General features: G+C 33.2%; 1 protein-coding gene across 1 annotated transcript; it reads left to right on the top strand.

Moving 5' to 3' along the window:
• Positions 1–402: 402 nt before the first annotated feature.
• LOC121996344 (V-type proton ATPase subunit E-like) lies at positions 403–12,495 on the top strand. The gene is made up of 6 exons (XM_042550280.1): positions 403–708; positions 1,472–1,572; positions 8,369–8,525; positions 8,863–9,059; positions 11,521–11,620; positions 12,196–12,495. The coding sequence occupies exons 1-6, from the start codon at positions 607–609 to the stop codon at positions 12,229–12,231; spliced, it is 693 nt and encodes a 230-aa protein (XP_042406214.1). The 5' UTR covers positions 403–606; the 3' UTR covers positions 12,232–12,495.
• Positions 12,496–16,504: the final 4,009 nt, after the last annotated feature.

Raw genomic sequence — 16,504 nt, 5'->3', positions numbered from 1 at the left:
AAGATTCAAACAAGCTCAAGCGCATAAAAAATAAATCAAGTCAAACTTGAATAATCAATTTAAAAACTTGGTTCATTTTAAACTTGACTCGATTTAATTTTGTTATCTTATCAAATAAGTTTAAATACTCTAAAGCTCAGTTCGACTCGATTTATTTATAGTTCTAAGACTGATTGAGGTTACATGTAGTTTATAGAAATAATAGAATAGAAAAATTAAATAAATTAGTGTATCTTTTGATAATTAATAAAGTATAATATGTCTTTTATAAATAAATAAATAAATTTAAAAAACAGAAGCTAGTATAGCCTTTCATAAATTACCGTCGATTCTTTAATCGGTTCATCATATAAATTTAGTAAGTGTCGGTGGGTCACGTTACTCTATAAATAGCACCGATGGTGCAGAATGCCTAGGGTTACCGGCCTCGTTTTGACTTCGTAGATTTCAATGGGCCTTGAGAAGTAGTCTCGTCTTTATCCAACGCCATATCGCTTTGGTGCTCCACCACAATCCACGTCTTCCCATTCCTCTTCTTCTCTAACGAATTTCTTCTTCCTTCTTTTCACGATCTACTGAAGAAGGAATTGTGAGATCCAAGCAAAGATGAACGACGCCGATGTCTCAAAGCAGATCCAGCAGATGGTGCGGTTCATTCGACAGGAGGCCGAGGAGAAGGCCAATGAGATCTCCGTCGCCGCCGAGGAGGTGCCTACTACGATTCCCTTTTGTGACTCCCAACCTATCAGATCGACCTCATGATTATTCCTTTATTTTGATTCTCGTTTATTTTATTTTATTTTATTTTTTACTCTTCGCTTGGACATCTTGCTCTTGTTTCTAGTGTAGGGTTGTTTTCGAATCCTTGGATTTCCTCGAGTTTGTTTTGCTTTTTTTTTCCTGTTATGTTTCATGCTGGTTTTGTATCGTCAAGGGGCAATAATCAAGGGGTTCTCCTGTAGTCGTACTTCTCGTCTTGATTCACTGATGTCTCTCAACTCGTATATTGACCGAGAGGAACATTTGTTGTTGGGGACTCCCAGTACTTATTCCATCGACGAATTAAAAAAAGAAAAGATCTTTGGTTTGCTACTGGATTTCTTTCTGTGTGGTACGATAAATTTTACATCTAATTTAGTTGTCTAAAAAATGTTTGAACAAAGCAATCTTTCAAACTTTCTGGCATCGAGTTTCAATGTTACAGCAGTTTTAGGTAGTCATTTTCTCCATCCATTATGTGAAATCTTGCACCATTGGATGACTACCCTCAACTTTATCCTTTCTTGTCATGATTGTTGCACTTTTATGTTGTTTGATTTTTGAGGAGATATTCTAAAGGCTTCCGGTTTATGAATCTAGCACAACACAGGTTTTTCTATCTGCTTTAATTTCTCGCTATTGTGTTATCCATGTGGATATTTTAGCAGGAAAAATTTTCTCTATATTTTAGACTGTTCACTTTTTTTTTCAGGAATTCAACATTGAAAAGTTACAACTTGTTGAGGCTGAAAAGAAGAAGATTAGGCAAGAATATGAGAGAAAAGAGAAGCAAGTAGAGATTAGAAAGAAAATGTATGTATCCAGTATCACACTTTCCTTTGTTTTTAGTAACTCAAGACTAGGATGATTGAATAGTTGTGTGACTGAGAGAGAGAGAAAAAAAAATAAAAAAATGATGATCCAGGTACTATATGGATTCAGGGTATCGTACCAGACACAACACAGGAATGATGATATGGAAAAGTTTAAAAATATAAGACACGGTACGACAAATATATATATATAACTCTGCCTTGGCGAACCAGTCATGGCTGGTTCCAAGCTTGGATAAAGGAGGAGACTTGCGTTAGGTTGTCAGTCGACGTTAAAGCTATGACAAATGTTGAATGAATGTATTAATTAAATTATTGTGCTAATGCTATGTTGTTCTCCGAAGGGAACGCGTTGCAGGGTTCGCTGTAACATCTCGGCAAGGATTGCTACATATCCAGAACTCGGGTCTAGTGCTAAATATGCAAGAGTTCACATTGCATGGTCTGATTACAACATATTAGGAAGGACCGCTACATCTCTATGAGAACTTGGGTATAGTGTTAAATAGGCAAGAGTTCTCATACCATAGGTTGGATAAGAACAAATATGATAGGAAAATTAATAGTTTAAGATTTGGAACATGGAATATAAGAACTCTCACTGGTAAATCAATGAAGGTAGTAAATATGATGATTAAGAAAAGAATTAATATTTTATGTATACAAGAGACAAAATAGGTAGACGAGAAGGCAAAAAAGATAGAAAACTCGGGTTTTAAATTATGGTATACAAGAAAGAGTAAAGAAGAAATGAAGTGAGTATTGTTGTAGATAGTTCGTTAAAGGATGAAGTTGTAAGAGTAGTTAGAAAAAGGGATCGAATTATAACCCTTAAGATATTAGTGGCAAAAGAAATCATGAACATAATTAGCGTATATGCACTGCAAGTAGAATTAGATGAAAGCTACAAAATCAAGGTTTTGGGACGACTTAGATAAAATATTACAAAACATTCTGTCAAATGAAATGATTTTAATAGGAGATAATCTAAATGGGCATGTCGGAGTGAAAAATGAGGAATATGAGAGGGTAAATGAGGAATCTGAGAGGGTAAATGAGGGTTATGAGTTTGAAATGAGAAATGAAGAAGGGAAAACTATATTAGATTTTGTGATAACATATGACCTTATATTAGCTAATACATTTTTTAATAAAAGAGAAGAGCACTTAGTCACATTCAAAAGTGGGAATAATAAATCGCAAATTGACTTTCTTATGGTTAGGAAGAAGGATAGAAAGATTTATAAAGATAGCAAAGTCATCCCTAGAGAAAGCTTAACTATCCAACATAGGTTAGTAGTGTTGGATATACACCTCAAGCATAATATTAATACAAAGAAAATATATAGGACTCCTGGAATTAAGTGGTGGAAGTTAAAGGATGGGAAACAAAATATATTTAAGGAGAAGGTAGGAGCACAAGTATAAGGTGGAATATATGGTAACTCTAATACAATATGGGATAAGATAATATCAAAGTTAAAAATAGTAGATAAGAGTGTACTCGGTGAGTCAAAGGGACATTCACTACTAAATAAGGAATCTTGGTGGTGGAATGAGAAAGTACAAGAGAAAATGAAGGAAAAGCGAATCGCATATACGGAATTATATATTTATAAGAACGAGAATTTTTTTTTTTAAAATACAATAGCAAAAAAAAAGGCTAAGAAAGTAGTGATGATGAAGCAAACAATGAAATTTTTGAACGATTATATCAAAAATTGAATACAAAAGAAGTAGAAAGAGACATTTATAGAATAACTAAAGTGAGAGAAAGGAAAACAAGAGATCTTATCCAAATAAAATGTATTAAAGATGAATGTAATAGGGTACTAGTAAATGATGGAGAAATAAAAGGATGGTGGAAGATGTATTTTTATCAACTTTTTAATGAAAGTTTAGGTGACCAACTTAACTTAAATAATTTAAGTAGGTCAAATGAGTATATAAATTTAAATTTAAATTTTTTATCATAGAATTCAAACTTTCGAAGTTAAACAAACTTTAAATGTGATGCACAATGGAAAAACCGTTGAATTAGATGATATTCTGATACAGGTATGAAAGTATATAGGGAAATAAGTTATTTAACGACTTACAAAAATTATTTAACATGATATTCAAAATGAAAAAAATGCCCGATCAATGAAGGGTAAGTATTTTAGTTCCTTTATATAAGAATAAGGGAGACGTATAAAATTGTGTAAACTATAGGAGTATTAAACTAATGAGTCATATCATGAAACTTTGGGAAAAAATAATAGAAAAAAGATTAAGAAAGGAGACCACGGTGATCGAAAATCAATTTGGGTTTATGCCTGAAAGGTCTATAATAGAAGTTATACATCTTAGACAACTAATTAAAAAATATCGGGAGCAAAAATAAGATCTACACATGATATTCATTGATTTAGAAAAAAAACTTATAATAGAATTCAAGAAATTATATGGAGAATCCTAGAAAAGAGAGATGTTAGCATAATATATATTGAATTAATTGATGATATGTATGAAGATGTAACGACTAGACTAAAGACTTTTGGTATTGTGGTGCATTCAAGACATAATTATGGAGTAACTGAAGCATTTCTAATAAAGATAGTATTTTATCAAGAATTATTTTTAAGTTCCTATCTTTTTATACTAATTATGGATGAACTCACTACACACATTTAAGACACAGTACCGTGGTGCATGTTGTTTGTAGATAATATTGTTTTGGTAGATGAAACACATGAAAAAGTAAATGCTAAACTAGAATCTTGGCTGGAAACACTAGAAGAAAAATGTTTTAGGTTTAGTAGAATAAAGACATAATATATAGAATTTAAGTTTAGCAATATTAGATGTAATGAGACAATTATTAAGATAGGAGATGATGAGTTGTCCGAAATCGAGAGCTTTAAATATTTAGGATCATTTTTGTACAATGATGGAGGGATTGAGAGAGATGTCTTGCATAGAATATAAGTAAGATGGTTGAAATGGAGGAGAGCATTGGATGTCTTATGTGATCGTAAAATACCTCTAAAATTTAAAGGAAAGTTCTGTAAAATCACAATTAGACCTGCTATGTTATATGGAGCTGAATGTTGGGCTATGACTCAAGCGCATAAGCAGAAAATAAGAGTCGCAGATATGAGGATATTAAGGTGGATGTATGGACATATGAGGATGAATAGAATAAAAATTGAAAGCATTAGAGAGAAAATCAGAGTTGCATTTATTGAGGGTAAACTCCAATAGACACGTTTAAAATGGTACAGGCATGTACTTAGCCGACCAATAAATGCTCCAATTAGGCAATGCGAAACTATAACAAACACACATATCAAATGAGGAAGAGGAAGACTAATAAAAGACTTGGTTAGCAATAATAAAAGATGATGTTATATAAGGAGATATAACTTAATTGCGTAAAAGGATCCCTATAGCCGACTCCACCTAGTGGGATAATACTTAATTGTTGTTGTGTATATATATATATATATATATATATATATATATATAGTATTAAAAATCCTAGAATAGAAAACATATTACACCAATCATAATATCCATTACAAATAAAAGTAAACATTACAAAATATAAAACACCAAATCCATCTTAAACAAGTAAAAAAAAAATCAAAGAAAGGACTAATTTAGGGTTTTTAGCCCAATTCATTTTAATTTATTTATTAATTAGTCCTAAAAAATTTATTATTTTTTAATTTAACCCTTGTAATTTTAAATTTGTTATAATTGAGCCCAAACCGTATTCGGAAATGTGTCCCACTTGTGTCCTAGTCGTTTCCTAGCCATATCCTAGCTGCATTCGACTAGTTAAACTTTAAAAAAGTCAATGACACAGTTTTTGTCGTATTTGACAAACGTATTTGCATGTCTGTGTCATGTCATGTCATGTCATGTCATGTCTGACACTTAAATTTTTTTTTTGAGTGTCCATGCTACAGACGAGGTAACACTGTACCTGGGGCGACCACCCGACCTATAGAAGTTTTCAACCGGTTGCCAGGGTAAATCGGGAAGCGCTCAATTAAGGATTTATGCTTCTCAATTTTGTTAGTGATCCAAATTTGCTAATTTCATTTATAACTATAAATTAATTCACAGAATATGGATGATCTTTCATATTAACTATCACCTCAAGGAATGTGGTGTTGATTAACTGTGTCAATAATTATCACAGTATAATATGGAAGTAGATGAAAAGGAGAAAACAATGAGAAATAAATGTAGCCTGTCTTGCAAGAGATTGTAGCATTGCAAACAAAGAGAAGCTATAGTTGAATATTTACTCTTTTTTTTTCTTTTCTTTTTTGCTTCTTTGGATGGGAACAAGTGAAAATTATGGCTCTTTCAACTAATCAATAGTGGTCCATTGAAAGAACATAAACCATAAGGAAAATTCAGCCTTTTTTTGTTGGTTTAGCAAGTAAGAAAGCCTAATTAAATGGAAATTGCTTAACATTCTACAAATCATTCCAAACCAAATATTATGAAACAAACTCAATCAAATGGACATTCTCAATTTTTTGGTTTCCTTATTTGCTTGAAATGAAAAAAATGTACCCATTGGTCTGCATCCATTATTTTACTTTCCATCTGCCACTCAAATTGAGATTCACTGATTCTTGCTCTTCCTCAAAGAGGATCAGAGCCCAACTTTCCTCACGAATGAATCTAGAAAAACAGTAAGTCTTACCTAAGAGCACTTGAGCTAGCAAGAAGTAGAGAGAATAAAACAAGGAAACAATTTCAAATCATGAAGGAAAAGGAAGGGAGATGCTTGTACAAAGGCAGATCTCCACATGATTGTTCCTGCCTGAGTGTTTTGATGCATGATAGTCAAGATTGCAATCCGGGTCTTACAATTGTGGGATTCAACCTGATATAAATGATCCAGATCTCAAGTAGGATTTGCGTTCTATTAAGATCTTGTGAACCTACACTATAATATTATTCTTGCTTACCATTCCTATATAGAAACTCTATCCTGACAATGTTGACTAAATACAATATGGATTCCTTTTAACTCCTTATTAGAAGAATCCTTTTTAATTATTACCATTATCTTTCACGACATACTTATGATCCATTCATCCTATAGAAGCTTTCATTTTCTATGTAAAGATGGAACTATACTTCATCATTTTGGAACGACAATGTTAAAAATGTAACCGTGTAATATCAATAGTTAATACATGTGGTAGTTTATAAATGTCGAATGTAGTTCTAAAATACGTTAATTAAATTGTCGGATCTTATGATTCTACGCTTTGATTCTTTGATTTGAACCATGGACCTCTTTCCTAAGTAGTATCTTGATCCTGGCTACCTTGCTTGGATGCCTTCACATATGATTTCTCCCTTGCAAAAGTTGAGAGTTTCAAGCTATTTAAAGAACTAAAATGCTAATGAAAGCTTTACAAAATGATAGATTTTCTGTCTTTTTTGTCTCCAAGCATTGCTTAAGTACCAAGGAATTTAAACGTTTTCCTTATGAAGTTTTAGGATAAGGCTAATGGACAAAATATCAAAATTACATCTGAAAGGAATTTTTTTCCTAGAAGTATTAGAATCCTTTGCCTTCAATTAGATAGAATTTTGGATGGTCTGTTGCTTGATTGGCTAAGGTTGGCTGATGTTGAGGCTGAAAGTGATATGCAACTTTGAATGAGTTCTTAGGTTCTGGTTTTGGCTGATTTTGAAGCTTATTGAAAGGTTTGTATGCTAAAAGCCATCAAAAAGGATTTACAATATGCAAGTAGAATGTCATCTGACATGGAATTATTGTATAAATAGAGGATTTATAGTCGTTCGTCCAAACTACATATACCAATAATTGATGGCCTTTAGAATGTGTGAGCTTGTTGTTAGTCCGATGACCTCATCCATAGTTGTCAAGCTTACCTATGCATGAAGTCTGATCTTGATATGCATAAGGTCCAAAGTTGATATGGCATGTGATCTTGCTGTTTATGCCTTTCAGTGCAAATCTGACTTCAATAATTAAAGGACATGAATTTATTTAAACATTAAATCCATATTTTATCATTATCAAAATGCTGTTGTATGTTTTATCATTAAATCTATGTTTTAGACATAACTAGCACGTACCTTGTTTCCCAATTTTTATGTGCTTTTCCATTGGCAATAAGTTTCGCTCTGCACAGTATGCAGTAAAAACTCTCATGCTTCCGGTACAATAACTGCATTGAGCAGAACAAGGGATGGCCATTTTCTGTGCCTTTCTGGTCATATTAACTGATTCAATAAGATAAGATGTACGTTATTATATTGTGGAGTGATTTTTTTTACTTATCCATCTTTCCTTGACTCTTCAACAAAATACACAGGCTTGGCTGCATCAATTGGTGGATCTAGAAGATTAAAACAAAGCAACAGGAGTAATACGTATTTTACCCATCAGGACCCTCATATTAGTACTACAGGAAAAGCTTGAGAATAGGATATGTCTTTGAAGATCCATTAGCTAGCATAGCTACATGAATAAATCTCAAGATGATATTATTACTTAATAAACTAGTCTTTTGTATAGATTATTCCATGTGTTCTTTCTAAAATCCTATGTTAATTGCTCAAGAATGCTTAAAGAAAGACTATATGCTTATATATGCTCTGATTGTTGACATGGTTATAAATTGTTGTTGAAAGCACAGTTACATATTTGAGATAATTGTTTCATTCGTTACTTATTTTCAGATTTGATTTACATCATTGATTTGACAAATGCAATATGTTCTTTGTAGTGAGTATTCTATGCAACTGAATGCCTCTCGTTTAAAAGTTCTTCAAGCTCAGGATGATTTAGTTATTTCCATGAAAGAGGCTGCTGCAAAAGAGCTTCTTCTTGTTAACAAGATACAAGATTCGTACGAAAAGCTTCTGCAAGACCTAATTGTCCAGGTTAAGATAATTAACGAACTCTTCATGACTTATAGATATTAGTAAATGCTATCCAACCGTCATCATCAGATATATCTGCACATTTTCTTGCTGATTTTATGAATGCTCAAACTCAGGTACATAGTTTTCATTTTTTGCTGTTATAGTCTGATGTATGTATTACTTAACAGTGATATTCTAATATACTTGCATATTTGCTCACTGATATTTGAAATGCTCATTCACATCATTTTATCCTGATTTTCAGGGCTATGCCAATGCTGCAATATTTCATTGGTCATTCAGTCTTCTGTTATCTCTCATATTTCTTGGCAAACTATGTGATTCTATCTTGCAGAGCTTGCTAAGGTTGAAGGAACCAGCTGTGTTGTTGCGATGCCGTGAAGAGGATCTTCAACTTGTGGAGTCTATTCTCAGCTCAGCAATAGAAGAATATGCAGGAAAAGCAAGTGTTCATCCACCGGAGATAGTGGTGGACAGAAATACCTTTTTACCATCTGCCCCTACCCATTATGATGCTCATGGCCCCTATTGGTAGTTTTCTATCTAATGCTCATAGTAGTTTTGTTGCTCTTGCATTTTAAAAATGCATTTAGAGAATACAACCTGTGCTAAAGTGCACTGTATGAAAGTAGTTAATATTTGATAATCTAAAACTCATAATTGCTCTTTATGATTCAATTAATTATTTGTATTTTATTTTTAATAATAACATAAATATAAAAGTGTTTATTAAATGTTTAGCTTCATGTGTCTAACCAAAACATTCTTTTTATTATGATTTTTCTATCTTCTTATTCATTTCACCTTCCATTCTACCAATGAATTACCTATAATAACTTGCAAATCTGAATCTGCTAATTGTTTCTGGTAGCACTTGCTCATATAAAAATTTCTAGATTTCAAAATGCCTTAGAATTGGATGGTAAAAAAGTGGTATGCTGTATTTCTGGGATTGGAATTCATATACAAATAAATCTTGTTATTGTAAGAAAGTAGGCTTTTTAGCCATGGACCTAAGCAAAAGAAAATTTGAGTAGGTTCCTGTACGGTTGGAGTTCCCCTTTAACATCAGACGTGAAGGATTCCTTTTAGCCGACTCAGGTAGTTACTTCAACAAGGGAAATGTTTCTTATTTTTAAAATTTGTTCCAGAAACCCTACAAACAAGGACTACAAACTAGGAACTGCTCCTGCTTCAAGTTCCCATTAACGGCCAACAATTCATTCTCTTTTTGTTAGTTTCATTTTCAGAATTTTTTATCACAAATTGGATATGACTAATATATTCAGGTTGCCTTATTATTTTAATCATCAAATTGATCATAGTGATGCTAATTGATTAATAAAGAAAGAAATTTGTCTATAAAATTAACTAACAGATATATTTATCTATAAATAATATTCCAAATGTTTTTTTCTTAATTTTTCAAATATCATTGACTTTTAAATAATAGTTCAAATTTGTTTCATTTTCTGTTAACAAAATATTATTTAATATTAAATTGTTAAGCATTAAATATTTGGTTATAGTATATCACTACGTTAATGTGCAATGTTAATATTTATTGTATTTAATATTAATTTGTTAATTTTTATATTAGTTTTTTGAAGTATCTAAAAGCTGCTTTCGGAAAGCAATGCAGTCTTGCACCTGTTGAAAAAGTCCTTTGAACATAAGTTTATTTAACACTTTAATTAACTCACAGAGTGCTTTTCCCTCAACCGCACTTAAGGATGGCACTCCCAAACCTAGCCTTAGGATTATATTACTTGGATGGGATACGTGAGGAAAGGAGGGAAAGGATCACTGAAATGTATATGGAGCTCCCTATGTAATTTTGAAATCCTTTCCCTCCTTATCCTCATGTATTCCATTTCCATCCAAGTAATCAGACCCTAAATATTGGTGCTAGCTCATCAAACTCCTGACAAGGCCAGTGTGGCAGTGTACATGGAATATCCTGAAAGATCTGTTGCTGCGGCGGCCTTTTATTGTACAAGTGCTACATATTAATTTGAAAATTTGTTCAGTATCTTTTCATTCTTCTGAAACATAGTTGGAATTATCTTGAACAAACTGAAAAATGAATTTCCCAAATGGTTTTTTATTATATTATTATTTTATGTTTTTCTTTGTCATACTGACATATGTATAGTATTATGATTAGTTAATTTAGAGGGAAAACCAATATAAAGGATGTTGTATTCTTAGAGACTAATTGCATAAACACCAAATGCAAATATTGGACTACTTTTTTTGACATCCATGTGATAAAATGTGAAGGCCATGATGGGTCGCATGCCAGCTGAAAATGAAAAGCCACAGTGGCTACTGTTTTTTTTTTCTGTTCATTCTAGATCTCCCAGGATGCATTAGATATGTGTGGGAGAGTCCTTCCAAAACTGAAGAGCTATCTGTACGAAATGTTCTCCCTAACATAGACTTGTATTTGGATCCATACAATTGCTATAAGGTGGCAATCATGCATCAAGTCCACGATGAATAAAGACATTATTTAAGTCTCTTGTCTAATGCATAAATTTTTATCCAGCTTGTTTCATAATCTTTCAATGTTTGTCCTTTTTTTAAAAAACAAACAAACTATGCTTTGCAATTTCTGCATTGAAGCTGTGTGTATCTGAAGGTGTTCCCTTTGCTGAAAGTCTTATATAACCTAAATTTGATTCCATCTCTACATTCTTTTCTAGTAATTCACATTTTGATTTGAGACTGTTTTGGAATCTTGTACTGATATATCTTTTCTTTCTGCTGATAAAAAGTACATTTCAAGTAAAAAAAAAAATTCTATATGTTTCCTTAATTTTATAATCTGATATTGGTTTGTTCTGACAAAACAATATGTAACAAATATGAAAAAGGAATTTTTGAGTTCCTCCTTTCTCATTATTTATATATTTAATCTAGTTTTGGGGCAAGAAAAAAAGTGAAATTTATTTTTTGTTCGACCGATTAATTCATTTTGATGATCCAGCTCTGGTGGTGTAGTCTTGGCTTCAATAGATGGGAAAATTGTCTTTGAGAACACACTTGATGCAAGGCTTGACGTTGTCTTTCGGAAGAAACTCCCAGAGGTTTGTTCTTTTATCATTTCAATTTATTACCTTTATTTTTTGAAGTTTTAGATGGTAAAAAATCATTTTTCTCTCATAGCAAGTTGCATAAACATTGTTCATAACTTTATCTCATCCCAACTTCCTATCTATTTTGTTTTTGGTTAATGATTTTACCTAGTTCAATATCACCATAAATCACTCTTCGTCCCAATATACAATCCATTGGATCGGTTTGTAATCCCTTCCTTACAAAGTACTGATACTTGTCTACGAGACTAGTAGATGAGAACATTTAAGTATCATGTACTCAAAATCATATTCTCCATCACCATTTAGGTGTCCATGCCTTAACTTTTTCTTGCTGCTTGTGCTGCGATCATGCAGATCTTGTGTCATATTTTTTTTTTCTTTATACCCATGCCTACTGTTTCTCTGTCGTATATTTCACTAACATTTCTCTACCTAATTCTGTTCCTTCTGATTGATTGATTCTTTCCCCTATCGTCTACTCAATTGTCCTTGCATCACTGAAATCTAATCTCCACTCATGGCTTTGGGTCACCCTGAAATTTTGTTCTTGTTGTCTTTTGCAGATCCGAAAACATCTTTTTGGCCAAGTTGCTGCTTGATCACCTTTTGTTAAATTTGGTGTTGGGCCGTATTGCAGCTGCCGATGGGTCATCCATCCATGTTCCCCTACCTGTGTGTGGTTTTGAACACTTTGATTATATTCCCAGTATACATTTGTGAATCACTTCTTTTCTTTACTATTCACAAAACCTACTAGTTCGAGAGGTTTGTTAACTTGTGCAATGAGAAATTCAATTTGAATAAGTGGCTGTAAAATTGATGACACATTTACTTGTCAATGAATGGCCTGAGCACTTGCTGTAGACTTGTGGAGAAAATAAGATGTTGTGGATGATCTTGGTATGCAAGATATGTGCAGATAGTGTTGATTTGGAGGCATATAAGCCACACTTTTCTAATTGTTTGCAATGTTGTTTCCTTTGTTGTTTCTCTACAAGTATTTTTGTTAGATCTGCCATTGGAGTTTGTTAACTTTTTTGTTGCCTTGGACAAAATTAGACTTCACCTGATTTTTTGACAGTATCCCACTTCATCCTGTCCTTCAAAAGGTTGATCAAAGGTATCAAATTCAAGGGGTGAATCAAATTCAATGGGTCTATAGATATCATATCTTCATCCATGGGATCTTAAGTTTCGGGATCAATTGAACTTAAATTTTATCTGAACTACTTATTTTTAAATGATATCAACAAAATTCACAAATATACATTTTTTCATTAAAAAATTATTTATAATGTGATCCATAATAATTATCACATTGAATCCATAAATAATGTCTGAATTTATGGAAAGGATTATCATTATGATTGGATGGATTCTAGTTACAACATGTGCAACATATTAGAGAGAGAGCAACTCTAGCACAATCATTAACATTGTAACCAACAAGCACTCTCAGCTGAAGAGGGGGGTTGTTTTGAGTAATACCTTCACATATTTTAAAATATAACTAATGGCTATGAGTGCCAATGACTCGAGAAAATATAATAATAGTAGTCACTTTGGGACTCCGGAGCTCGATTTGCCCTTTTAATAGAATCACTTTGTGAAAGGAGCAAGTTTTGGGGACATTTGGATGCTATTTGATTGGTTATAAGCCTTGCATGTTGACGGTGAGATTGAAGGAACCTTAGAGAATGTTCCAAGCGTCTTTAAATGTTTGCATGACCTATGAAATTGTACATAATTCTTTAAAATTATGCGTCATGGTTAAGTTTGACTATTTTAGCTGGCTTATATAGTGTAAGGTTCCCTAAAGAGTCTGCATGGCAGTATGTTGTTGATATGGCGTGACATTCTTTACCAACAATTTTAGTTTTATTCCCATTGCATCTTGCGAGTAGAGATTTGTTTGTTTGTTTGTTTATTTGTTTGGTGAATTTCTCTAACTCACTTCCTCTTGGGGTTATCCCTTTCAATGAAGCAAGTATTCGTGTATTGATCTTGGAAGCTTAAACAGTTTGATCATCAAGGATATTTCTTACTTCTTTGCCATATTAAGTGCACATTTTAGTTGGAGCATGATTAGATTTCTCTCTAGTGGGGTCTTCATTATCTTCTTGAAAAGATTTGAGAATACTTGCATGGAAAATAAGTTGAGCATAGATGTTGGGAGTTAAAGCATGTTGGAAGGAGGTTAAAGCTTGTTGGCAACTTTTTCACACCTTTTGATGATCTTGAACTACCATTTATATTTTCTTATTAAAATCTTGGAAATGTCATTGAACTTTTGTTCTTGATAATACTTCATGAGTACCATGTCTCCTACCTAGAATTCCAATGGGGTTCTCTTTCATATGGTCATTTATTCAATTTCTTTTTGCAGCCTTGTGGAAGTAAAACTTGCTAATTAAGGTTGTTCTTGCAACACTCTAGACTTGATCCTTAATAGGCAGTACCCAAGGTGCTTGGAGTAAGTGGTTGGTGCGCCAAATCAATCTTCGAATGACTCCTTCCCTTTTAGTTCACTCTAATGTAAGTTGAAGGGAAATTAGGTAACACTAATAGCTTGGTCCGATCTTTTGATTTAGCACATGCATAGTGTCAATTATTAGTTTGTCTATCTGTTTGCGGGTGTATAACAGTAATCATATTTAGATGCGTGCAGAGTAACTTAGAACTCACTCCAAAGTCCTTTAGTGAATTGTGAATCTTTGAAACCCACCATATCTCACATGTTTTTAATGAAGTGGTAGGTTCCATTTTTAGTTGGATGCCTTTTGATGCATGAATGAAGATTGCATATTTGAAAACTCATTCGACACACAATAATAATACTAAAATTGTAAGATTTGGGAAGTCTCACAACAAATCCATAGAAACATATGGAGTGAGACACTAGACAAGATTAGAGATATATGAGTGCACATCATCCTCAAACAACATCACTCTTTTATCCCTGTCAATATGCGACTAGTTCCGAGATGCCTTATAAAGTTTAGTAGAGTTTAGTGTAGTGTACAATAGACCATCTCTAATCAATTTTTTTAAAGTTATCTTTTTTTTTCTCTTTTTTAAGCTAGATACTAAATATTCAGTTTACGTTGATTAATTTTGAGAATCATTGATCTGGTCATGAAATTTTTTTTATCAATTATGAAGATAAATTAAAAAGTACTCATAGCAAATGACTTATCAGGCTAATATTCTTAAGTTAATCATTTATTAAAAAAATAATATTCTTAAGTTAATCATTTATTAAAAAAATTTATCTATTAATTTATCAAGACAAGTCTTGCTTGGGTTCTGCCACGAGTGTTGAGGCCAATGAGTCACGCAACAATCAATTCTTTGAATTTTCTTTTTCTCTCATGTTATTTGTTGGTTGACTAATGGTGGGTAGTATGGACTTTTGGCTTAGGGTGTCAGCCGCAGGGTGCCCCTTGCTTGGCCTGTACTCCATGGCAAAGTAAAATTCAAAACTAAAGTCATGCTACTACTCTAGAGTTGTTCTATGTCAGAAAAAAAAACTAGTTGCAATATTGTGAGTTATAACCACAAACTTAAATCCAATAGATAATGACACTATGTTTAAAGACAATAAGGAACCCTATCATCTCCTTTTAGTGTATTTTTGTTGGAGAAATGAGGCTTGTATTTGTGCCCCGAGTGATTTTTTTTTTCAATTAATATATTTTTATGTGTTGGATAAAAGGATTAAATTAGACTTGTTTATGATATTGACTTGTGTACATTAAGTTTGTAAGGACTTTAAAAGATTGTTCATGGAATTGTGACAATTGAGGTTGCGTTGCAATGGATGACTTAACATGATGGTTTGGGTTGTCTCGATGGCTCAAAGGTCTAGTATAAGGTGGACTTGGAGGTAAACAACAAAAGATGATATGGAACATTTGAGGGACAAGAAAATCCTAGCAAAGTGGATTCTATGATGAGGAGCATAGAGTACTTTATGAGTATAGAGCTTTGCCAATCTATCCAAAAGACTAAGCACCCAATGGTGAGGTGAACTCTTGGATAGTCCGACAAAGAGGTTGACTATATAAGTGACTTAGTAAAATATGACATATAAAGCATCCCTAGGAGGCATGACACATCTGAAGTACTAAGGAAGAAATTATGTCTCCTGGAAATCGGTTGCATTGCCCCTTGAGAGTACATCTAAAGTATTAAAAAAATATAGATCCGTTATCTTAATAACCCTTCTAGTGCCGACCTTACGAATATGGAGAGAGGTAAATATAGGCACACAAGCCGAAAGCGTGGGAGGTGGATTCTTAGGAAAAGTAATTCATGATAAAGGAAGACTTAGAAGATAGTGAGTTTTGAAAGATTATGAGTGATTTGAAATTTGGGTTCACTATTTTGAAAAATATTATTGGGGGATGATGTGGGTTAACTAAGTAGAGGCTACGTATTAGGCTTGCATAGGACCTTTAACTTAGGAACAATGGCTTATTGATTTTAATCTATAGTGGAGCTCAACCTTGAAGCATTGCGTGAGCTTATTGGGTGTAAGTTGAATGTGTTGGAACCCCAAGGTGTTTTGATGTGATCAAACAAGCTAAGTTAGGTCCTGCATGTTAGTGCAATCGACCTAGGTTTTGATGTGTGTGTCAAAGAGTTTAAGTTAGGCTTTCATATGTATTTGATATGTGTTTGAGTCTTGCAGGACTTGGTGGAACACATGAGAACTTGGTGCGGCCAAGTGTGGAAAACTCATCCAAGTGCTCGGATCCTTGAGTCGGTGAAGGATGGTGTGTAAGACATCCAAGGGACCGCTGGACGAGGAGCAATGGAGTGGAGCCGAGGGAAGTGGACTTCAAAACAGCGTGAAGGATGGCACGAGAG

This window comes from Zingiber officinale, chromosome 6A, assembly GCF_018446385.1.
Source record: "Zingiber officinale cultivar Zhangliang chromosome 6A, Zo_v1.1, whole genome shotgun sequence".
In the NCBI taxonomy this organism is placed as follows: Eukaryota; Viridiplantae; Streptophyta; class Magnoliopsida; order Zingiberales; family Zingiberaceae; genus Zingiber; species Zingiber officinale.
This window is presented reverse-complemented; position numbering and strand designations above follow the sequence as displayed.